Below are 25,509 nucleotides of genomic sequence, written 5' to 3' on the forward strand. Positions count from 1 at the left end.
TTTATTATACTAAAATATTTGCTATAATACTACTTCCCTCATTTATCTACAAAAAGCATCTCAAAACATGTTTGAAGACACGCATACTTTTGGAAATAAATTATATACATATATATTAGACATACTAAATTCACATAATAATTTGTATAACATGTCTAAATGTGCTCTTCAAAAAAGTATGCTTAAAATTATAAATATAACTCGAACATAGATAATAACCACAAAGAAATAAAAAATAAATTATATTAAATTGGTTTCACTTTATATATATATATTGAATGTTAGAAATATAAATTTATCATAAAAATTTTACCGATCCCATAACATGTACATATATATGCCGAGCATTAAAATATTCTCAAGAGAATATATACACACAATCATATCATAAGTTATTACAAGTTTGAGCAATAATAGTATGACAGGAAAACACGCTTACAGCTAGCGTAAACTCGCATATCAGATCGTGTTTCAATCTTCGTATATAAAGTATATTTATTTAACAATGTGCAACTAACATGTAAACTTACTTGAATAAAATCGGAAGAATGTTATATTGGTGCTCTTTCACTTTCTGTGTTTGTGTATGTGATCATTATTTATAATATATGTTGCCTAATAACAAACTGATGACAATTTAAGATTATATACTTTAAAAAATTGAATTTTTTATAAAATTAAGAACAAGAATAGATATGAAAATATTCTCCTGCAAAACATATCAAAAATACTATTTTTTTTTAATCAGCTTCTTTGCCCAATTTGTAAATATTCCCTTAGCGGCACTGTTAAAAGAGCTATCAATTAATGTATTCTTTTAACTTCGAACACTGTGTTTCTCTACTCAACTTTCAATTTCTTTAAAATTCGATTAAAATCAACATAAAAAAAAATTTATTTCTTTTTTTATCGCTAATTGCTCAAAAGCTATTGGCGTCTTGATATGAATTGATTAAAGAATCTATAGTTAAAAGAATGTCTGGTAATTTTGGAACATCGTATTTCTTGCTATAAGATTGCTATTAATAAATCAGTCACATACGTAACTTTTAAACCACTCTGCTTGAAACAAATTGTGTGTTACGAAAGTTATATGTAAGTATTTTATTTCCACCATTCTTATTCAAGCGCACATTGTAATATTCTTGGTATGGAATAGACATGGAATAATTACAAGATGTAATGACGAATTAAACGCAATAGCATCAAAAAAATATACTTTGTTCTGAGATTTTCTTTACATTTACAATCGAGGTTTTAAGAATCTTTTCTTTTTATAAAACCAAGATGTATAAAATGATTAGAAATAAGCAAAAATTAATATTATTTTAAATTCAAGATGTATGAATATGATATGAGTAAATAAAGTGGCAGTTTGGAAAATAAATTTTAGAAATTGTATATTATTTTGTATATATAAATTTTTATCCTAGCGCATAATCATACGAGTCGACTAATCGTCTAAATTAGTAATGTGTAAGAATGCACCAATATTAGATGCATATCGTTCTTCGAATGGATAAATATTTAAAACCTTAACTTTGTAGATATAAAATTACTGATAATTAATACTGTTAATTATGAATCTATACATCAAATCGAAAATTATATTTGTTCATATAGCATACTCATATCATACTCATTTACTTCCGTTGTATCGTCTATTGATTTCATATCACATGATCAAATTTGACAATTGATATATCTCTCTAATTATAAGATGTGCACAATATTTCAGTTCAGTAGCACATATTAGAGTATTATTCATTCTATTAGATTGACCATTTGGCAAATGTACATCACATCACTTGTAATTAAAAATGTCATCAATTCAATATTATTACTTCCAATGGACGAGTATTAAGTAATTATTTTACCGAGTTCTGGCGGCTCTACATAATTATTTAATACATGCGGCGCTTCGTTGAATTCATCGAGTTCATCACCATTATCCGCACCTTGCGCGAGTAAAAAATATTGTTCACTTCTGGTGGGCCATAATAAATGAGCCATTACACAATAAGCGAAACAGTCTGCCGAGTATGTTATACCTATAAATTGGTGAAATGCGAAATACAGGTAAAAAATTAATTTCAACATTTTTACAAACTTCACTTACCTAACAACAGCTTAAACCTCCATAGTGCGCTTATTTGAAGCGCTATAAGTGCTATAATGGGTAAATATATGAACCAAACTAATGACGATGCACCAAAATGAAGGAGAAAGTTCAATTTTTGAGTATTATGCTCGTATGTCATGGTGTTTCGAAGTTCATATAGAAACCATACCATTATGGCACTTCGGAATAACAATATAAACCATCCTGGCCAAGTTTGATATTCATCTATGTCTTCGATAATGTCAACTTCTGTCTGAAAATAAATTGTAGGACGTTAGTAAAATAATTTACGCTTGCTGCAAACTGACGCGTGTGCAATTAATAGAGAAAGTATACATAGTTACCATATTCCACACATATAATAAGATGTGTACAACTCCATAACAAAACCATATAGCAAACACCAGTGGCTTCCATGTTAATTCCATTCTTGTTACTGCCCATCCTTTGGCAAGTAGGAGCAATAATAACATAAAGGACGTCTAGAAATGTATAAAAATAATTTAATATCAAAATTGTGTGCTGATAACACCAAACAATCGCTACCTAACGTTTAAGTTTCTAGATGGATAGTAATCATAAAGCCATATTTTGGAAACATTAAGAATAAATGAATTATGTTTTCTAACAAACTTAAAAGGATTAAAAGATATGGCAATATTATATAGAGAATGTGTTGGATTGCTTGAATTTAATATTTACAGTTTAATAAAGCGTCCAATATTTACGAAAAGATGTTATCCTTACCCGTGACAGGATATCAAAAATATCACCTGCAACTTCTAATTGCTCGTATCCTACTCCGTCTAATGCAAATTTCAACACGTGTATCAAGATTAAGCATACTGCTACGAATTCTAATAATAAACTAGCAGTGAACAATCTTGTTACAGGATGCTTTTGCAATCTCACTGCATACAACTGCAGCGGCACCAGGATGATGTAACACACGAAAAACAGCAAGTACAGTTCGATGGTATTCTGTCTGTCGTACGAGAACTGATAAGTCAAGCTGTTTAGGCCACTGACGTTCGGATTGCCGTTCACCAGCCAGATGTCGTATTCCAACTCGTCGTGCCTGCTATAATACTCCCACTGGCAGGTCGTCTTGTTCCTGTAGCACGCCACCAAGCTCATGTACCAAAATCGTGGCTGCCAGAAGTCCTGTATAACGTACGTAAACTGATGTCCCTTCACGATATTCCACACCGAGTCCTCGTCCGGACATAACTTGTCGCGAGGACACGGCACTCGCCTTCAAAGTACAAAGTTAACGTTAGTTGGGACCTGAGCAAGATGACTGACTTATAATTTTAAGACAGTGTTTTATTAAACCTTTGTTTTTAGTAAGGACCTGAGCAGAATGGCTGACTTATAATATCAAGACAATATTTTATACTTTAAATCTTCGTTTTTAGTAACACAATACTGTCTTGTGTCTTAAACTTAAGTACGAAATGTCGACATTTCTAAGATTTGAGACAAAGGCCAGTACTGTGCGTTAAACATTGTCTTGAAGTTATAAAGTCAGCTATTCTGCTCAGGCCCTTATGAAATATCGGGTGGTGCGCAAAGGCAAAGGCAAAGGTAAGAAATACCTCAAGAAGTCCTGGCCCTCCTCGTTGCAGTCCGGATCGTAGGAGCTCTTCTTCAGCGTGTTGAACATGTAGGCGCACGCGGCGCTCTTGTCCGCGAGCGTCCGATTACCGTAGTACTCGAGGAAGTGGCCGCGGTCGAGTATCGCCAGGGTGATCGGCAAGTCGAATTCCGTCCGCGCGGTCACGTTGCCGAATATGTATCCGTACGAATCCTTCTGCCGATGGCGGTCGGTCTTCTGGAAGCCGAACTTGACGAGGAACCGGAAGAACTCGCGCGTGTCGAACGTGCCGGTGATGTGCGTGGAGCGGGCGTACTCCGGGCGCAGCGACAGGCAGAGCAGCGCGGCGCAGAGGACGCGCACCAGCCGCCGACCGGCGGCGGTCATTTTTCAGGGCGCGCGGACGCAGCCGATCCGCCGATCCTCCCGGCCTCCCGTCGTAGATACGCGATCGTACTCGCGGCCCGCGTCCGTCAGGAGCCGTCGGCCACCCTCAGCATCTTCCGCCGCGAGATCCCACGCAGCTGTTGCCGCACGGCACGCGACGCAGACGCTTCCCCGCGCCACTCATCGAGACGCGACGACACTGGCACTGGCACTCCCCCGGGGGCATCTCCGTTCCAACATTATTGTCGTCGTTGTCGTTGTTGTTGTCGAGTCGTCGCCGCCGCTGGCGATATACGCCGTATGACTCGTATGAGCCGTATCCACGAGAGATAACCGTCGGTTCGGACGGACGCAGAGAGAGAAAGGGAGTAGTTGATGACACACGCCGTGTGTACTCTCCCTCGACACTTTGAACTCGCCTTTTCCTATCGATTTTCCCCACCCAAACAGACCGTCCGCTCCGAAGAGAAACTGCCGCTTCCCGACATCGTCCGGTTGAAACTTTCCTTGGCGCGTGTAATTTTTTTATTTTTGCGGTTACGCAGGAAAACTGGAAAACAAACAGAAGGTTTTTGTTCCGGAGCTCATGCGAATTCGAGCTACTTCAACACGAGAATCTCTTTTTCTCCCCGGAGATTCGGTAGCTTTTGCCAGCAGCTAAAAATACAGTAAATACAAAAATACGACGACGCTGAAGGACGCGACGAGCATGAATTCACCGCGTGTGATATTTGATCTAAATAAATTGCGAATCGCAAATTTACTATTGTAATATTAATAAGAATAATGACCGAAGCATAGCGTTGTCTACTAGCTCTCTGCTTATTCCGTGTTTGTAACAACCAAAATCGTTGTGCAACATTACAAACAGTATCCATTTTTACGCAAGAATGCAAATACATTGCTCCCGAAATAAGGATGATTTCATATTTGGACTTCTTATCGATATTCCACTTGTTAATTTACAAATGTATTAAAGCCGCTTCGAAATGTTCGTTCGCGCCATCTTGCGGCGAGACGCTATCGCAGACGTCGACGACATCGTGTCGGCAGTTTTGGCGCGCTTTGTAGTCAACACCAGCGAGTCCCGCATAGCCTGACAATCGTCTCCTACATTTATGCAATAAATAGGATGTGAGAAATAAATGCATGTGCACCTATTTCTCATTATTTCTCAAAAAGTAGAAAGATGATAACTATATTTCCTGTTCTTACCGCGTGCGCGTGGTACGCTTTCTTGCAGAGACGCCATTACATGACCGAGCCATGCAACGCAAAAGCGCGCCGAAATTATACGTTACTCCCATAAAAGCGCGCCAACTTGAGGCGTCGTTCCTGGCGTTCAGAACGTCCTTAGAATCATTTCATTTACATCCTTGTTTAGCAAATGTTGAAGGATGAATGACGCTAACGAGCAACGTGAGTACTCAGTGGAACTTCTCGTGTAAAATAGGCCTGTTTATTTTAGCTCAACTTGTACAGTTTGTCTTTTTTTCTCTCAGAGTCCAACGTGAAAAGAAAGAGAAAAGATGAACTGTGCAAGAAGTTCAGCTAAAACTAAACTTACAGGTCTGATGCAAAAATGTATCCCGTGTATACGAGCTTACAGAATCCACGTATGAATAAAAGGATTATTCGAAACTACTTTCAAACCCTAATAAATTAAAAATATACAAAATTGCAAACACGCAAGATATTCCTTCGCAAGATAATTTTTGGCCCTGAAAAGGGCCGATTTTGAATAGAAGCAGTTTAGGCACGTTCCCCACGAATTCTGCGGGCCAATTGGATGTCCTTGGGCATGATGGTAACCCTCTTGGCGTGAATCGCGCAAAGGTTGGTGTCCTCGAACAGGCCGACGAGGTAGGCCTCGCTCGCCTCCTGCAGAGCCATAACGGCCGAGCTCTGGAAGCGGAGGTCGGTCTTGAAGTCCTGAGCGATTTCACGAACCAGCCGCTGGAACGGGAGCTTGCGGATCAGAAGCTCGGTGCTCTTCTGGTAGCGACGGATCTCACGAAGAGCGACGGTTCCAGGACGATAACGATGCGGCTTCTTGACACCACCGGTTGCGGGCGCGCTTTTACGGGCTGCCTTCGTCGCCAACTGCTTACGCGGGGCCTTGCCTCCGGTAGATTTGCGAGCGGTCTGCTTGGTTCTTGCCATCTCGAGCGAATTCAAATGCTGTCCGTACGATACGATGATCTATAGCGGTATGATCGTTCTGCCCCAAATTGCCGCGTTTATATAGCGTAGCCGGCCCCACACGCGAGACGCTGATTGGCTAGCGCGACGGCGGTGGGGATACGAGCGGCGGAAGACTGGACGGCGGTGGTGGGGGTACGTAGCGACAGAGAGCTGCAGCCGCTGCAGGGCTGCGTTGCCTGCGTTCGGAAACTTCACACTGGGGTGCACATGCACACCAGCGTCGTTTTGTCCTTGTTCAATTTTTAGTAAGTAACAAAGATAGAACGATGCTGGTGTGCACTCGGACCTAAGTGAAATTTCCGAACGCAGCCCAGAGCGTTGGATCGTGGCACCGATGAGTTGGGACCCCACCCCCCTCGGTCCCCCTTCTTGACACACATGCCGCTATGCATTTATGCAGGCGTAGAATAGAATATCAGGAATTGAGAACTTACTTACCAAACTGCCAAAAGTCGCTAGAATGAGATTCGTGCGACTTCGGAGAGCGAAGCCATATTACGGAATTTTTCATAATGAATTTCGATCGCAGAACTGTTTAGTTATTTCCTAGATTTCTATTGTTTTCTAGAAAAAACGGAATAATTCCAATCGGAATTGTTTAGGTATTTCCTAGATTTCCATTGTGTTTTCTAGAGGAAACTGAACAATTCCGATTAAAGTCCATTCCGAAAAGTTCCATAACAGGTGTTCTATTTCCTTCGCCCTTTTCACATAATTCAGCCGGCTTTCTTTCTATCCAGGGGAATGTATTCAAGAGATTTCATTGGAATCCACAAAAAAATTGATGCTTTTTAGATGCTGCTTTTTTACAACTGCTTACGTCTATGACTCTTATGCAAGTAGACGAAGTGGGGAGACACTGCTTCTAAAGATTTCAGTTACTCTAAATAGTCTAAATCAGTGTGAGTCAAGACTCAGTTCTTCGATAACGTTGAGACGAATCGGGATATCAATTCCCGACAATTTTCCAATTGTTTTACTCGTATTCAACCACAAAAGCAGATTCTCTATGAACACAATTTCTCAAGAAATATTACGAAGGAACTTTGCTCCGCGGCATCGCTTGATTATACTTTGATATTTCTATCGATTGATATGCCGTTTCTTTACGGTCAGTTCTCAGTTGATAATGTCATGTCACACGATAATGATGATGAATGCGTGATGTTGATAGTGACGTTAGTCTACAGCGAGTACCTACACGAGTCGTGTGTACAAAAATCACCGATCTGTGCACAGTAGATCACAGTTTAGTGCAGATAGATACATTATTGCGCTTCGCTGATTAGATTCCTACGAATATATGGTATATCTGCTTTTCTCATTTCTCGAGGAATACGTACCAATTATGTATTCGTCTACACTCTTCACGTCCGTTTTACGTCGCGCGCAGCAGAAGCTGACCGCAACGCGACAGTTATATTTACATGCGTCGCGTCTTCATCACTGTACAGCTCCGCTGACTCAACTTACGGATGACGAGCTCATGACGAAGGAGATGGTTGCTAAATTGGCCAAGCAAGAGATCGCGCCGCTCGTACGTAAGATGGAGAAAGAAGGGAGAATAGACGATGGCGTGTTTCGGAAGCTTTTCGAGAACGGTCTGATGGGTATCGAAATACCGACGGAATACGGCGGAACGGGAAGCAACTTCATGTGCACGATCCTGGCTGTCGAGGAGCTCGCCAAGGTCGACTCGGCGGTGACCGTACCCGTCGACATCCAGAACACCTTGACAAATTCGTTGATCCTCAAGCTCGGGTCCGAGGAGCAGAAGCGCAAGTACCTGCCCAGACTGGCCCGGGATTGCGTGAGCAGCTTCTGCCTGACGGAACCCGGCTCGGGCTCGGACGCCTTCGCCCTGAAGACCGTGGCGAGGAAGGAGGGCGACACGTACGTGGTCAACGGCACGAAGATGTGGATATCGAATTCGGACGTGGCGCGGATCTTCGTGCTTTTCGCCAACGCGGACCCGGCCGCCGGCCATCGCGGCATCACGACCTTCCTCGTGGACCGCGACACGCCCGGTCTGACGGTGGACAGACCCGAGGACAAGATGGGCATCCGAGCGTCGGGCACTTGCGTGGTGCGCTTCGACAACGTCCGGATAGCGGAGGACAATCTGCTGGGCGAGTTCGGGCACGGGTACAAGTACGCGGCTGGGTTTCTGAACGAGGGTAGAATCGGCATCGGCGCGCAGATGATCGGCATCGCGCAGGGATGCTTGGACGCGACCATACCGTACACGTTGGAGAGAAAACAATTCGGGAAAGATATTTTCTCCTTTCAGAGCCTGCAGCATCAGATAGCTCAGGTGGCGACGGAATTGGAATGCGCCAGATTGCTCGTTTACAACGCGGCGAGGTTGGTGGAGGCTAAGAGGGACGTTATGAAAGAAGCGGCTATGGCGAAGCTTTTCGCGTCCGAGACAGCGTGTCGTATCACCTCCAAGTGCATAGATTTTATGGGCGGCGTTGGCTTCACGACTGATTTTCCTCAAGAGAAATATTACAGGGACGTAAAGATCGGTACCATTTACGAGGGTACAAGCAATATGCAATTGTCGACGATCGCGAAATGTATTCGAAAGCAATATTCTTAAATGGCAACAAACGCAATTGCTCCTAAAATTACGATTTATTAGGTTATCATCTTTTCTATGCTTTTCAGAATGTAACATGTATATATAATTAAAACGTGTATACATAATTAAAAATATATTTTCATTGCATACTTTTATAAATTAAGTAAGCAAGAAATAAGATTGTACATTTTTATATATTTTTTTATATAATTATTTAAATAATTTTTAATATATTATATGTATACGTGTATGTATGTGCGCGTGCAAGTTACTGAACATTTTTCTTCAAACTAAGCAATAGATTAAATATCCAATATAACATAATAAGTTGAAAAGGGAAAATATAAAATCTAGCAATATAGATGAAATATTTTATTAATAGTACGTTATATTTTTATAAATATTGAGAAAAGCCGAAGAATATGTTTAATAACCTTCGTATTGTTTATTCATTTTGAACCCGTCACATTTACTGTCTAATTAAAAAAAACAATTATTTTTTATCCTCAATATTTCTTGACTTTATTTCTATATTTTATTTCTAAATTTTAGATTTTTTGGAAATCTCTTTCTTTCTCTCTCTTCCCTCCTCTCCTCTCTTTTCTCTCTTTCTCACTCATTCACTCCCCCTCTCTGCCTCTTTTTCGCTCTCTAAACCGATAAATAATCAGCGCATTGTTTGTTGAGTGGAAAAACTATATAAATTTACACACAAATATATTATTAAACTACAAAAGTACAAAGATCCAACCCGACCAAAGATGGTACTTCTCTATTTACTTGTGAGAAAATTATGTAATTTCATGTGACATATTTATTAAATTATGTAGATATATACCTATATTGAAACTTTAGTTTGATTATAAATGACCGCAAATTGACTTTAAATTATGACAGTAAAAGAGAGAAGTATTGTTATTACTATATAACACATATAATCTATATACGTAGTTATATAGTTTACAGTTTCTTTCTCTATGCAAAAGCTAATACTTTGAGAAATATTGAGGATTGCCTACATAATATATATAACGACACATTTTCGATTACTTACTTTATTACAAAATTTATTTGTCATGAATTATTTTACTAATTATTGTTTTTATGAATTAATTTTATCACATTTTGTAAATCAATATAAATTAGAACCTGCGTTAAAAATCGCATCGTGCTACGTAATTACATAAATGTAATATTAATTTTGTTCGTGTATCAATATATCAATACGCAGTTACTTGAACTGTAACACGCAATACCTGAATTCACTAGTCGAAAGAACTGTCTGCAAAAGAACTATTAATAGAAAATATATCTTTTTGTACACAATCCGGTTTTTTATTCTCCTCCTGCTCCTAGATACCCCAAATATATCTAACGTAAATGCTGAACTATAATCTTATCTACATCAATATTACATGTACATTTTATATACTATTAACTATAGTACGGAATATGACGCTATGTCAATACTTGATTTTATTTAGTTTTAACATCAGTTTATGAATTATGAAACAATACTCCAATAGATATTCTAGAAAGATCTAATAAGTCGGAATTAAGAAGAATGGTACGAATACAATGAGGAATTCATTATACTTTTATGCGTGGAAACTTTTTTTTTTACATCATTAAATATGTAAATTTGCTTCTGGACGATCTATTCATAATTTCATTTGCAAAATCCATCCCACAGATGTAAACAGTTAAAAATTTTATATTTTTATAATTCGGATAATTCCTATATCATCCTGTCGGTACAAGTGTTCCACACATGTACGCAACATGATATTAAATCTTCTGCGCGTTAACGAATATTACGAGCAAACGTATTTGGAGAAATAATCTTTTTTTATTAATAATAAAATTTCAATATTTTCAATAACTTCGATATGTTATTGCCGCTATTAACGCTACTAATTTGCACTAACAGTAAATTAACAAAGCCTGATGTTACATGTGACCGTACCGACACGATAAAAAGGCGAGTTACTCCGGAATTTAGGATTATCATATTTTAAAAGCGCGTAAATTGAATTTTTATTATCATCTTGTTAACAAACATTGTCATTGAGAGAAAAAACCGATTAACCGGGATACATTATTGAATCGATTTTTTTTCTACGTTCTTGCGATAGAAAGCGTCACGTGGCTGTGGGATAAAGTACGCGGTAACCGCTCGTCAGCTTGGTAAACGAGTATCCGGGGATTAATTTTCTGGAAGATTCATACGGCACGTTTGCCGTAAATTTCTTAGACGGACGATAATGAAAATGAAAAAAATCGTGAGATCCATCGATTTGCATTATATACCATTAAGCCAAGAAGCAACAAGGCCATTTTGTGTCGCGCACCTTACGACCCGCGCGTATCCCGAGAGGCCGCGAATGAAGCATCTTATTTTCGGGATGCAGGTCGATAGCGGGGGGAAATAATCGCACGATTACCTGGGGCCGTTCCGTCGGCACATCTTTCCCGTGGGGTACCATCGAAAATCTCCGGGGAAAAGTCTAGTTTTTATGTTTTTCCATGAGCTACGCTATCGGCGCGAAAATACGTGAGCGAGGAAATTCCGTCGTGGACGCGCGCGGACGCGTGCGGAAACGTTCGGTGCGGTCTCGGACGAAACCGCATATACGTGGCTACCCGTCGAGCCATTCCGCGTCTTCCTCACGGTCTTGATCCCGCGGAAATAACGTCGCAAAGTCGAGGTACGTTTACCGCTCCGTTGCTTTCCGCGAAACTAACGGGTCTACATATTGGGTAGGTCTCTCTCCATGGTCCGCGCGTTGGATACTAGAGAGCGCCGAGCGCAAGCTGGCAAACAAACTTTGACTATTCTGCATCCTGTAGGATACATAACCGTGACGATCGTTTTAATCGCAAAACGTAACTCTCGTTGAGGAAAATCGGAAGACAATAGACATGGAGGACAAGGTCAGTGGAAACGCGGCCGCCGACGCGGCGGAGAGCAATTCCGCTCCCGCGAAGAAGGCCAGCAAGAGCAAGGCGAAGTCGCAGCAGAAGAAGGTCTCGTCGCGGCCACCGACCTCCGAGATGGTGACTGCGGCCATTAAGGAGCTCAAGGATCGCAAGGGCTCGTCCTTCCAGGCGATCAAGAAGTACATCGTGTCGACCTACAAGGTAGACGGCGAGAAGGTCGCGCCGTTCATCAAGCGTTACCTGAAGACCGCCGTGTCCGCCGGTGCCGTCGTGCAGACCAAGGGCAAGGGCGCCACCGGCTCGTTCAAGTTGTCGACCGACAAGCCGAAGGACAAAGCCAAGGGGAAGGCGCAACGCGCCTCGCTGGTTCACTCGGACACATGGAAAGCGGGCACCAAGAAGGACGCGCGGGAGAAGACCGCGATTGCGCGGAAACCGGCGGCCGCTGCGAAGAAAACGACCGCCAAGAAGGCTCCGGAAAGCCCGAAGAAGGCAGCTCCCAAGACCGCCGCCGCCAAAACCGCCGTGAAGAAGGGCAAAGCTGCCGCGGAGCCCAAGTCACCATCGAAGGCTAAGAAAGCCGTCAAGGCACCAGCGGCGAAGACCAAAACGCCCAAGCCGAAGAAAGCCACAGCGAAGACCGTGAAGGCCGCGGCGAAAAAATAATTGGCCTGCGAAGAATATACTCGCTACAGTCATAAATGGCCCTTTTCAGGGCCCAAATCATATTTGACGAGGAACAAAAGTTGGAATGTCGCTATTAGTATTTTATTTTATCCCTGACCCTGTACTAAAATTTATTTTGAGATATTTATTTTTATTAACGAGTTTGATACATAGTATATAGTCAATTCAAAGATATTAAATATATTAATGCCCATTTCCATCGATGTAAATTAACTTTTAATGTAAATTTCGGTTTATTTACTTTTTGCCCTTTTCTAGTTTCTAAGAATTAGAAAAAGATGAAATGTAATTTTCGCTAGGTTAAACTGAGATTAAAATTAATCTACATTGATATAAATGGACATAAAGCTTGTTAAGAGTTTTTATATTGAGTAATATGAGTGAGATTAACATTAAAGATAAGATAATGTGACGTACTTGCTTCTTCTAGTTTCTAGTAAAAGAAATGATACGTTAAACAATTCATCATTCTCGCTCGTAACTAGCTAAATACGTAAAATGTGCGAAATAAATTACTAAGTAATTTTATTTATTATATAAATATTATTTTCTTCACACATGAATGTGTCATTAGATTAAATTTATTTTAATGTTATACTTAATATATAGATTTGCTATTCGAACATTGCAGTTTGAGATGCATAACGTTAAGAATTACTTGCATTATATTCTTATAATGTTAATTTAACATTGATCATTTTTATACAGGATGTCTAGTAAATTCTAATTTAATCAGCGAAGAATCAAATAGATCTTACATTTTATTTCCTTACTCAAAATTATTTTATTCGAAAAGTACGCATTCTTTTTTGCTTTTCCAATTATTATTATTATTATCTATATATAGGTATACAAACTTATTAATTTTTGATTTATAGAGAAGTTATGAATATATCTCTGTAATACATAAAGAAAATTGTGCTTCTGCGTTCTTATTCCATTTAGTTACTGAGTTGGAGAAAATTGATTATGCAATCAATTAGAGAAATTATTTAAGATCCAGGCTGGGTCTTAAATAGCAATTTCTCTAATTAATTGTATAATTACATCGGTTCTGTTTCATTTATTATTGTCCACTTACATTATTTTCACACTCGTTCGAAAGATTATTCTCTTTAACCTCAAAATCATGACTATAGCCTATAACTGCGTTCCGATATTTACTGCCAGTACTAAAAATCTAGTGTATGCGACGTAAACTATAGATTTTCAGTACTGGCAATGAATATCGGAATGCAGCCTTATAAGGCATACATTATTTATGATACAATCAAGTTTTGTTGGCGGAGAAACAAGCTGGCACTTATTATTGTTCCATTGTCTAAAAGCGATGATCTTTTTGGCGAACATTTACTTTTGGTACGCATTCTACACCTCTTTCCAATTCTGCATGATTTCTTCAAGTTCTCAGCCAAGTCCTGCCCATTATCGCACTTTCTCAAGTACATATATTATACGGAATTGCTCTCATCTAAGATGTTCCGATGATTCTCGTTCACGTATCTGACGATGAATCCTTCTCACGCGAATAGTTTTTTTTTTTTTTTTTTTTTTTCGATCATTGAGAACACAAATAGTAACGAACCGAAATACGATAGAGATTAATAGAAAACAAAGGATTACAAACTCTTCTGCCTTCCACACGTACTCTGCGTACTATGTATTTAGGCGTTTCAAAACCAATTGTTCGCACTTTATTAGTACCCTGTAAGAAGTCATACACAGTGAGAGGAATAAGGAACAAGGAATTAAACGTAGAGAGAATTCAGAGTCGCATCTTCTTTCAAGGCACAGCTTCTCTCTTTTTTCAATACACGAAATTAAACATAGAGAGAATACCGTGTCTTGAAAAGAGAGAAGCTGTGTCTTGAAAAAAGATACGACTATGTGGGCCATTCTACAATACGTCGCAAACGATGGCAACTGCTACCTAGTTGAAAAATGTTATTTCCATGTTGCGCTTGTCAATTGCGGTTGTCAAAAGAGAGTTGACGAACTTTTAACTTTTTTGACGACAGTAACTGGCAATCGGCAATCAGAAATAACACTTTTCAACTAGCAGTTGCCATCGTTTGCGACGTATTGTGGAACCAGCCTATAGCCGTATTCATAGTGTAGGAGATTTAGGGCCGTAGGGCCAGTATTGATGGGAGATCGGAGATATTAGCGTAGTAGTGGAGCAGTCGTGGGGTAGCAGCCTAAGTGCTAGGCGTGTGAACAAAGGATCCCGAGTTCGAGTCCCGGTCGGCTCTCGTTAATTTTTCCCGTCGCTTACAATAGTTCTTCCTTGAGGAATAAGGATTCCTTGTTCCTTATTAGTTATTCTACATTTCATTAACCTTCCTTGATCAATCAAGAAACCTTACAATTTATGAAGTGTAGAATGAGGAACAAGGAATCCTTACTCAAGGAAGGACTATGAATACAGCTATAATTCCTTGTTCCTTATTCCTCTTATTGTGCATGAGCTCTAACTCTTTAACAACGGTGTAGTTAGGGCTATGAGACACAATACAAAAGTACAGGCAATAGGAACAGGCAGAGAATAGAAATAAGAAATCATGTATAAATGCAGAATAAACAGTGACACAGGCAATAGACACAGTTTCCGTTCACATTGAAATTTCCAATTTGGAAATTCTGTGCCTATTGCCTGTTGCCAACCAATCATAGCATTCGAATTTTTAAGGTTGTTAATTAACGAATTTTTCTTGTTCCCTGTAGTTTATATATTGTGTCATAACCTTTACGTTGTCATTGCGCAGGCATACTATATGGTAAAAAAGCTGCGCAGTGCGCAACGACAATATAATAATATCGATATTGTCATTAGAGTTACAGAATAGAGCTACTGAGCAATGTAATGTTACGTATCAATAAGCTTGTTCTTTTTAGCTGAACTTGCAGGGTTCATCTTTTCTCTTTTTCTCTCCAACATAAAAAGAAAAAGACGAAAGATAAACCGTGCAAGAAGTTCAGCTAAAACGAACAGGGCTAAAGTGTTAGGGCGTATTCAGACAAACTTGCGTAGTTGCATAACCATATGCATAAAACAAATCACCGAATTAACATTTCTATTATAAAAACGCATAAAATGTAATTGGAGAATTTTTTTCATGCATGGTTATGCAGCTATGCAAACTTGTCTGGATAATGTCTTAACGAGCAGTCGTTAACATGTAAGCTGTGGTCCACTTAACATTACAAATGCTTCGAACATTCTTCTTTTTTTCAATGAAGAACACTTCGAAGCATTTGTAGTATCAAATGGACTGCAGCCTAGTTGACGAATGTGCTACGTGAACATGAAACTTAGGTGCGTCGAATAGATTAGATACAAGCCTTTTAAAACTGTACACAGACGTGAATGTGAATTTTGATCATTTGTAGGATAAATATGGGTTATTGGATTTAGATTGCCTGTGATGTGGCTCGCTGTTATTTAATAGTAGCTAAGTGGTATTTGGGTTGAAGCAACATTTGACTTTTTGAGACTACATAAAAATGAATTGAAGATCAAAAACAAGATGTCAAAACAAGTTTTTTATTTCTTAAACGTTTTAATTGATTTCTATTATTAGTAGCAAAATATCTCGTCAAGAACAAGATTTTAGATGTCAAAGCAAGTTTTGTATTTCTCAAATATTTTTAACTGATTTTTATTATTAGTAACAAAATATCTTATTTATTTTCGTACATAATTTCCGAATTTATTTATGCTTTGTAGAAAAAATTCCAACGTATGAAAAATTGTTGGCCCTGAAAAGGGCCGTTGTTTTGATTTGTGACGAGTCGTAGATCGCATTAACCGCCGAAACCGTATAGGGTCCTTCCCTGTCGTTTCAAGGCGTAGACGACGTCCATGGCGGTTACGGTCTTCCTCTTGGCGTGTTCGGTGTAAGTAACAGCGTCACGAATGACATTTTCCAGGAAGACTTTTAGGACACCTCTGGTCTCCTCGTATATCAAGCCAGAAATACGCTTTACACCGCCACGTCTGGCCAATCGGCGAATGGCTGGCTTGGTGATACCTTGGATGTTATCACGCAAGACCTTCCTATGGCGCTTTGCTCCTCCCTTTCCTAATCCCTTTCCTCCTTTACCACGACCAGTCATCTTGAATCACTCGTAGTACGATTAGTACGATGCGAACTCCGTGAGAACTCAGCGGAAAATGCTGTCGACTGCCTGGCTGGCCCCCCTTATATAGCTACACCGGCAGACCTCCGCGGTAGCTATCCCCTCCACTGCGCCAACAGCCAATCAACGGCGCCGCCGCAGCACAATGGCTAGTTGCAGTTTTAGAGGTGATAGAGAAGATGGGAAGAGAAGTGCAACTACTGCAACTTTCTTTCTTCTGCTATTCCAATATCAGAAATGTTCTTGTATATTAGGAATTATTATTTGATATATGCAGGTTTGCCAGGTTTGGCTAGTCCTGGATGCTGCAGAAATTTACATCTTTCTTCGAATCATTTTGCTGCTATGATTGAATTTAACATTTACATATCTGTATTGTTTATTAAAATGTACAATAGATTTATAATGTTGAAGAGTAATATGTTTATGTCAATAACGTGACTTAATGTATCGAATTAAGTCGTTTATCTAATAATAGCGTTTTCGATTTGTTGACTCGATTCGACTCGAGTTAGAGTAAAAGTTCGGAAAAATTATAATAAAACATAATAATATGCCATAATAATTCTGAGAATCTTTAATGAAGGTAAAAAAATGCTTTCTGCCATGAAAATCAGAATTAGTCATCATTAGTCATCGAGTTTTTCAAACCGGACCTCCGATTCCGATTTGACCCGAGTCGGGTCAAGTCAACAAATCGAAAACGGTATAAATGCTTACGTCAATGATGTATTTAACATATATAGGCTGCCTTTCGATATATTCACTACCAGGATTGAAAAACATTTTTATGTTACTGTATAGATTTTTAGTACTGACAGTGAATATCAGAACGTAGCCATAGTTCTACGAATTGTATAAATAAAATTTTAAAATTCTTACATGCATAATGTCCTAACCCATGCATGTTACATATATATATATTACAAATAAACGTTTTTTAATACATGCATTCACATGCATTCGAAACAAATCGTTAAAACCAATCTCTTGTTGGATTTCAAATTGATTGAAGAATAAGAATACTCTATAATTTTCATACGATTTATAATTCGCCATAACCTATCGCAATAAATTATGAAATACAATTCAATTTAAAGCCGAACGGAAACTACATCCGAATATATATTTAAAAAATAAGACAAAAACTCGTCCTTATATAGAAATATGTGTAAAAGTATAACATAAAAATGTTACAAAGATGAATATATATGTATCTTTGGCGGTGTAATGTATCAAAGCAAGTCGTAGGATGTTCTGAAAAAAAATCATATCGTTTTTTTAAAAAGAGCTGATGATTGATTACTGTAATCATCGCGAAATTTATATTAACTAAACGGAGTCCTTATTCTCTCTTGGCGTTTTAATACGACATTCATGTCTACTATACAATCTGTTCCGTTAACGCACGTAATACATTATGATTATGAATGATTTTCCAAAGGAAAGATCGTAGGCGTCATAATCGGTATCATGTTTCCTTGTAGATTAAGCCGGAAATTCGTTCGCCATCAACGCCTTCAACAAATTGATGAACAGTTTTGTTTAATGATATTCTAGATTATGCAAAACCTTTCCCGATTTCTCTTTTGTCCTGATTGATTATTCCGAATATCGATTAAGACTTCATTATTATACTTTTCAGTATACGTACCCAAACAGCACCATATCCAAAATCGGGCCACAAGACATTTTACAGACATTTTTAAGACGTCTTATGTCCCCATTTTAGATATGCGTGCTGTCTGGGTAATAATTACTTCTCTCAAGATTATATGCTTCGGATATTTTTTTATTTTAGTTTTGAGTGTATAGCCTGTTCTGCTACTTTTACTTTTTCTTCGTACATTGGAGTCGGAGGTCGCTTGTCGAATTTTAACCTTAATCCCTCCAATCATGCACTTTCGTGTCCCACGTGTTTCTAACGGTCGTTCGTTCCGGAAAACCAACGGCCGTGGAATATCCATGCGATATGTTCTAAGATCAGCTCAGCGAGGACAGAAACCTCGCGTAGAGCAAAAGGGCAAAAGCTGGCTTGATCTCGATGTTCAGTACGCATAGAGACTGCGAAAGCACGGCCTATCGATCCTTTTGGCTTGAAGAGTTTTCAGTAAGAGGTGTCAGAAATTAGAGTAAAAAAGAGGTGTCAGAAAATTAGCAAACTTAATCAAACATTTTATATATTATTGTAACAGATCTTAATATTTTTTATTACGGTAGATATTAATCAGTATAACTCGCATAAAATTTTCAGGGTAAATTTTAAGAGAAAATTCTCTCTGTGTGTGTGTGTGTATATATTTTATTTTCTAACTGTATCTTCTTAACATTTGTTTTCCTTGAGATTACGAAATTAAATGCTTTTAAAAAAGATTATTTCCGCCAGCATATTTGCTGACGAATCAGCGAGCGTGGAGGGAGTGATAAGAGTGATAAATAGGAGATAAGAAATATTATTAAACTGTGTACGCTCTCTGTTTACAGACAGTGCTTATTAGTCAGTTACTAAAGAAGCGCTCCCCTTTTCGTACTTCGCTGAAGTATCTCGCATTTCGTCTAAGGTTTCAATAGATCGGCACAATGTACGACGTACAGAATAAGACTATAATGATCACTGGAGCAGCTACTGGACTAGGCTACAAGTACGCCGAAATACTGCTTCGTAATGGTGCAAAAAGCGTCGCCGTGGTCGACTTGCCGAGGTCGAACGGCCAGAATGCGGCGGCTACGTTGGAGAACGAATTTGGGAAGGGCCGCGTCGTCTTCTTCGCTTGCGACGTGACAAAGGCTGACGATCTGAGGAAGACATTCGAGAAGATCGTCGACGCGTTCAAAGGGCTTGATATTCTTATCAATAACGCTGGTATATTGAACGATAAATACTGGGAGCAGACAATCGAGCTCAATGTGAAGGCGCTAATCAGCGGCTCCATGTTGGCGTTCGACTACATGGGGAAGCATAAAGGCGGCAAAGGCGGTGTGATCGTGAACATCGCGTCTGTAGTCGGCTTGTACCCGGCTTACTTTCTGCCGATGTATTCCGCATCGAAACACGCCGTTCTGGGATTCAGCCAAGCTCTGGCGAGCATGCACGATAAAACTGGAGTGCGAATCGTTATTATGTGCCCGGGCGTTACGAAGACCGACTTGGTCACAAATATCGACGATAAAATGTGTGATTCCGTCAAGTCTGTGATAGGTAGCGCCGATGACGATTTGGCGGAATATCCGACCCAGACTACCGACTATGTCGCACTTGCGATGCTAGATCTCATTCAGAAGGGTAAAAACGGAGCGGTTTGGGTTAGCGAAGGTGCTCAACCGCCATACGCCGTGGATTTCACCCATTACTCCAAGCGTTCTCTGCCCGTATAAAGTTGATACTTATTAAATACTTGATAACTTGCTTTATGTTGTTTTACTTTGTTTAAATTTACACGATGGCTATCAAATCAATTATGTTTATTATGTGTATGAAATTATATCAAACTTAAAATAAATAATGTCATTATGACCGAATTTATCATATTCACGATAATTAATATTAATAAAATATCTTTCCACTTCTTATCCTGAAATTTAGTCTTAAAGTCTTAACGATTCTACATAAAATCATTGACAATGCAGGTAAAGTTCTAGAAATAAAAACATATTTCAAGAGATTAAAGAAATTCTTTCAAAATATATTAATGTTTAGCAATCAATTAAATCGTTTTGAATAAGACATAAAATAATTTTAGTAATCTTCTTTAATTCACTTCCTCTTTTAACAATTGGTTTGTGGTGATATTTTATAATTTTTTCTCTCAATTACAAAACATTTTAAATTCATTAAAGTTTGCAAGTTGAAAAACGCACTTGAAAAACAAGATTTATGGTTTAAAGATAACTTTACGCTCTCAAAATGCAAAAAGTAATGAAAATTATATTTTAATTTACATAAAATATACTATACGAGTATTTGTTTAGTTATCTCAGAAGTTCTGTTCATTCTTTTTACAACAGTAATGCGTTCTCATATCAACGTAAATATAAAAAGAAAAAATAACTAATTGTATCAGCTTAAAAAATTCTTAAATATAATTTACAGCAAGCATTTGATGTTTCAGTGTGTGCAATTTCAAGATTCAAACAAATAGTATGCTACATGCATGTTTATAAATGACATAAATTTTTATTTTGTACAACTTTAGTGTGTATAAGAATTTTATATCTTTCACTTATATTCATAATTTTTAGCATTATATAGCAGTTACAAGTAAAAAATTAAATAAATATTACGAAGATATATTTTTAATATATTAGTTTATGTCAATTAATTATAGATGCATGATTAAATAAAGGTAGTATATAAAATAGTAGAGTATATAAAAATAGTATTGCAAATGGGATATTCATCGTATATGAAAAAATTGGTGGCCCTAAAAAGGGCCGTTTGTGATTGCTGTGCTGTAGTTAAGCCTTCTTCTCGGTTTTCTTGGGCAGCAAGACCGCTTGAATATTTGGCAGTACGCCACCCTGAGCGATGGTAACGCCTGAGAGCAGCTTGTTCAACTCCTCGTCATTGCGAATGGCCAGTTGTAAGTGCCTGGGGATGATCCTGGTCTTTTTGTTGTCGCGAGCGGCGTTACCCGCCAACTCCAACACTTCTGCAGCTAAGTACTCCATCACGGCGGCCAGGTAGACCGGGGCGCCGGCGCCGACGCGCTCAGCGTAATTTCCCTTTCGCAGAAGTCTATGAATACGACCGACGGGGAATTGCAGTCCAGCACGATTGGAGCGGGACTTCGCCTTTCCCTTAGCCTTTCCACCTTTGCCACGGCCAGACATAGTTGCGATCAGTGAACTCGGAAACTCTGCAGAACGTAGTTAAGCGTTTGATAGCTTGGCTCGTTGTGTTCTTCCCTGGCGCCGCGCTGGGGTATTTATACCGTGTCGCGACGGCTGCGCGCGACCAATGGGGAGCCGCGCGCGTAACGATTGGCTGCGGCGCGCCTCGCGATTGGTGCGGCGCCACCATCGTTCCACTGTATATAAAGACCGCGTCGGGTCAGGATCCGTCACTTTTCGAAGTTCCGTCTCAGCGATCGTTTGTACGGCTCTTTACGAAATCCTGAAGCATTATGCCACCTAAGGCGAGCGGCAAAGCTGTGAAGAAGGCCGGTAAGGCCCAGAAGAATATCAGCAAGACCGACAAGAAGAAGAAGCGCAAGAGGAAGGAGAGCTACGCTATCTACATCTACAAAGTACTGAAGCAAGTACACCCGGACACCGGAATCTCCAGCAAGGCTATGAGCATAATGAATAGCTTTGTCAACGATGTCTTCGAGCGCATCGCCGCCGAGGCGTCGCGTTTGGCTCACTACAACAAACGCTCGACGATCACTTCTCGGGAGATCCAGACCGCTGTCCGGCTCTTGCTACCTGGAGAACTGGCCAAGCACGCCGTGAGTGAAGGCACCAAGGCTGTCACCAAGTACACCAGCTCCAAGTGAAGCGTTCCTCTCCAGATCAACGGCCCTTATCAGGGCCACAAATTTCTTCATACGATTGGCATTCTCACGGTTCCAATATTTCTGAATATAACAATTTACGTATATACCTATTACGTATATACTATTCACGAAATTATAAGATTCTTAACTTTTGTATCGTGGAAGAGGTAATGAAATGAACTTTGCACGGTTCATCTTTCCTCTTTTCTTTTCACAATTCACGTTACATTGGAGAGAAAAAGAGAAAAGATGAACTGTGCAAAAAGTCGAGCTAAAAAGAACAGGCTATAACGGTCATCTTATTTGTAATTTTATACATTATTTAATTTTCGCGTATCGAACTCGTCAACGTAGACTCATATGTAAACTATAATTTAAAAATATAAAAATACAATTTAGGAACAATTGTGGTAAAAATTGTACATTTGTGTCTAGCCCTAGCCTGGGAACTCCCATTCTTTTTTGTTAATTTTGAAAATTCTATAACAATATCTTTTTAAATTCTTATATTTATATTATAACGTCGAAATTTCTTGGGCCGGATAGATAGAGCTTCACGAGAGCCAAATCCATTGGCTGTAGGTCGTTAGCCTAGCCACTTTGAAAAAGACAATGATTTAAATATTGAGATTTCGATTTAAGGAGCTCAAGCGCACAGGTCATAAGGCTGTCCGAGATGTTTTATGTAAAATATATAAAAATAATTCTTTAACACTTTTAAATATGCGTTAGCTAAAATTGTATGAAATCACGATACAAGTGCAAGTATATCGTGGCGCCATCTTTCTGTATGCAAAATAATCGCTGCTGCAGTCTGCAATATCTTTATAGTGGCTTTTTGGGGGGCATTGGTTAGAGTCCCGTATGTTTCGCATTTCTTGTAGACGAGACATGTCAAGATATACATAATACCCATGTGTCAAAATATGTATAAAGTGTTAATTACTACGCTGTACTACGCTCTTTTATTTAATTAACAATAATATTTAGATGCGTGGTGAATATGGTGATAAATACAGTGCTAAAGGTAAATACCGGATCTGTACTTAACTCTGGATTTGTTTCTAAACACATTAAATGCTTGTTATAGGTTAGTCGTAATATTGTTAAATAATTTATTGAATATCTGTGCGTGAGTTGTAAAAATGTTGAGGCGACGACATGTCAATGTTAAAACAGTCAAGGAACTGGACGCGTTCCCGAAAGTTCCTGAGTTATATGTTAACAAAACTGCGGTTGGGGGAACATGTAAGTTAACAGATTTATTAGTACAATATTTATATTAAAATAATGTTTAATATGTATATGTTGTACTTATCCGTGCTCCTGTCTGCTCATCCTGACCGATTATTAATAATCTGGTTTTGTTTCAGTTTCTATTTTTACAATTCTCATTATCGCATATTTGGTAATAGCTGAAACGAGCTATTATCTTGACAGCAGATTGCAATTCAAATTCGAGCCAGACACCGAAATCGATGCAAAACTGCAAATCAATATTGATGTAACGGTGGCAATGCCGTGCGGTCGTATCGGTGCTGATGTTTTAGACTCTACGAATCAGCATATGATAGATTTTGATTCTTTGAAGGAAGAGGATACATGGTGGGAATTAACGTCAGAACAAAGGGCACATTTCGAAGCTTTGAAGCATATGAATTCATATTTGAGAGAGGAGTATCATGCCATTCATGAATTGCTTTGGAAATCCAATCAGGTTACTCTTTACAGCGAGATGCCAAAGCGGTATGTGCAAACTACCATTTATTTACGATTCTACGATATTTGTTGAAAAGTGTGCAGATATGCATTAGTTGCTTGCGCATACATAACCTCATACCGTTTAGATCATACGAACCGGATTACGCACCAAATGCCTGTCGTGTTCATGGTAGTCTGAATGTCAATAAAGTGGCGGGCAACTTTCATATAACTGCGGGTAAATCGTTGTCTGTGCCACATGGCCATATACATATTTCTGCATTTATGACAGATCGGGATTATAACTTTACTCACAGAATCAATAGATTTTCTTTTGGCGGACCTAGTCCAGGCATTGTGCATCCCCTTGAAGGCGATGAGAAGATCGCAGACAACAGTAAGTTTGCTTTTTATCATTAAATACTGGGACCAAGTTGGCATAATTTTTCACATATTTAATGGATGTTTCTTTCAGATATGATGCTTTATCAGTATTTCGTCGAGGTTGTCCCTACAGATATCAGAACATTATTAAGCACTTCTAAGACATACCAATATAGTGTCAAAGATCATCAGAGACCAATCGATCATCATAAAGGATCTCATGGAATACCTGGAATTTTTTTCAAGTACGACATGAGCGCACTTAAGATCAAAGTGACTCAGGAACGCGATACAATTTTTCAGTTTTTAGTGAAATTGTGTGCTACTGTTGGTGGTATTTTTGTTACAAGCGGTAAGTACTTGCAAACAATCAATTTTTCAGTAAATAATAATAATAATGCAAAGAGTTATACTGAATTATCTAAATTTGCAGGATTGATTAAGAATGTTGTACAAAGCTTCTGGTATGTTGTAAGCTGCAAATTTTTAAATTTGGAGAAGAAAGCAGATAATTATGGATTATCTGTCCCATCACATTCCACAAATTATCGGCCTCCTAATACTATAAATTTACTTGATATTACAGCGCCTCAAAGTATTGATATCATGCAGCCTCAATAAAATTTTATATTATGTTTTATTATACAGAAGTTCATAATTATAGCGTAAATCTGTGAATATATATCGTAATATGAATATATGAGTAATATTTATGATAAGAAGTGATTAAATAATAATTAATGACACATTGATACATTTAATGATACAAGCCTTTATTATTAAATATACAAATGTTCTAAGAATGTGTATGAACAGTTTTGTTACAAGAATGTGTTTAATACGAAAACATACGAAATTGCAATTATGGGTGTGCTTATAGCGTGCGCATTGTATTTAAATATTGAATCATGGATATGTACACGCGTATCTTTGATGGCATAATAGCCACAGTTTTGCGTTCATATTATAGATATTATAGTGAAAGAGAATTTAGAATAAATAAAGCTTTTAAAATTGCAATGCTTCGAGTTTCAATTTATGTAATTTTTTTTCCAATTTTTAATATTGTAAAACTAAATTTTTGTTAATTATTAAAAGAATTTAGGCTGGATTCGGGGAGCGCGCTATTAGCGCTATTTGCTTATTCTATCCTTGTTTTACACCTGATGAGCGATAAAGACAGAATGATGCAATAGCGCTAATAGCGCGCTCTTCGAATGCAGCCTTAGAATGACTTATTTCTTGTAAAGTGTCGGTAACCTTACTT

At 38.6% G+C, this 25,509-nt stretch overlaps 7 protein-coding genes and 2 pseudogenes across 7 annotated transcripts; 5 read left to right on the plus strand and 4 right to left on the minus strand.

Moving 5' to 3' along the window:
• Positions 1-459: 459 nt before the first annotated feature.
• Positions 460-4,747, minus strand: LOC112464820 (transmembrane protein 145). Its single transcript, XM_025032050.1, has 5 exons — positions 3,721-4,747; positions 2,870-3,377; positions 2,467-2,604; positions 2,120-2,375; positions 460-2,051 (listed from the first exon to the last, which is right to left on the minus strand). The coding sequence occupies exons 1-5, from the start codon at positions 4,104-4,106 to the stop codon at positions 1,861-1,863; spliced, it is 1,479 nt and encodes a 492-aa protein (XP_024887818.1). The 5' UTR covers positions 4,107-4,747; the 3' UTR covers positions 460-1,860.
• Positions 4,748-5,858: 1,111 nt separating this feature from the next.
• On the minus strand, positions 5,859-6,298 carry LOC112464833 (histone H3). Its single transcript, XM_025032070.1, has one exon. The coding sequence runs from the start codon at positions 6,267-6,269 to the stop codon at positions 5,859-5,861; it is 411 nt and encodes a 136-aa protein (XP_024887838.1). The 5' UTR covers positions 6,270-6,298.
• Positions 6,299-7,185: 887 nt separating this feature from the next.
• On the plus strand, positions 7,186-9,061 carry LOC112464805 (annotated as a pseudogene).
• A 2,672-nt stretch (positions 9,062-11,733) lies between these two features.
• LOC112464821 (late histone H1-like) lies at positions 11,734-12,551 on the plus strand. Its single transcript, XM_025032052.1, has one exon. It carries the CDS (start codon positions 11,818-11,820, stop codon positions 12,499-12,501), a length of 684 nt encoding a protein of 227 aa, XP_024887820.1. The 5' UTR covers positions 11,734-11,817; the 3' UTR covers positions 12,502-12,551.
• A 3,731-nt stretch (positions 12,552-16,282) lies between these two features.
• On the minus strand, positions 16,283-16,683 carry LOC112464829 (histone H4). Its single transcript, XM_025032067.1, has one exon. It carries the CDS (start codon positions 16,636-16,638, stop codon positions 16,327-16,329), a length of 312 nt encoding a protein of 103 aa, XP_024887835.1. The 5' UTR covers positions 16,639-16,683; the 3' UTR covers positions 16,283-16,326.
• A 2,469-nt stretch (positions 16,684-19,152) lies between these two features.
• Positions 19,153-20,190, plus strand: LOC112464828 (annotated as a pseudogene).
• Positions 20,191-20,995: 805 nt separating this feature from the next.
• LOC112464830 (histone H2A-like) lies at positions 20,996-21,535 on the minus strand. Its single transcript, XM_025032069.1, has one exon. The coding sequence runs from the start codon at positions 21,490-21,492 to the stop codon at positions 21,118-21,120; it is 375 nt and encodes a 124-aa protein (XP_024887837.1). The 5' UTR covers positions 21,493-21,535; the 3' UTR covers positions 20,996-21,117.
• A 212-nt stretch (positions 21,536-21,747) lies between these two features.
• On the plus strand, positions 21,748-22,385 carry LOC112464827 (histone H2B). The gene has a single exon (XM_025032066.1). It carries the CDS (start codon positions 21,786-21,788, stop codon positions 22,155-22,157), a length of 372 nt encoding a protein of 123 aa, XP_024887834.1. The 5' UTR covers positions 21,748-21,785; the 3' UTR covers positions 22,158-22,385.
• A 612-nt stretch (positions 22,386-22,997) lies between these two features.
• On the plus strand, positions 22,998-25,262 carry LOC112464803 (endoplasmic reticulum-Golgi intermediate compartment protein 2). The gene is made up of 6 exons (XM_025032017.1): positions 22,998-23,184; positions 23,248-23,405; positions 23,531-23,903; positions 24,005-24,255; positions 24,334-24,594; positions 24,676-25,262. Exons 2-6 carry the CDS (start codon positions 23,303-23,305, stop codon positions 24,861-24,863), a joined length of 1,176 nt encoding a protein of 391 aa, XP_024887785.1. The 5' UTR covers positions 22,998-23,184; positions 23,248-23,302; the 3' UTR covers positions 24,864-25,262.
• Positions 25,263-25,509: the final 247 nt, after the last annotated feature.

This window comes from Temnothorax curvispinosus, unplaced genomic scaffold, assembly GCF_003070985.1.
Source record: "Temnothorax curvispinosus isolate PA1 unplaced genomic scaffold, ASM307098v1 QBEX01014594.1, whole genome shotgun sequence".
Lineage (NCBI taxonomy): Eukaryota > Metazoa > Arthropoda > Insecta > Hymenoptera > Formicidae > Temnothorax > Temnothorax curvispinosus.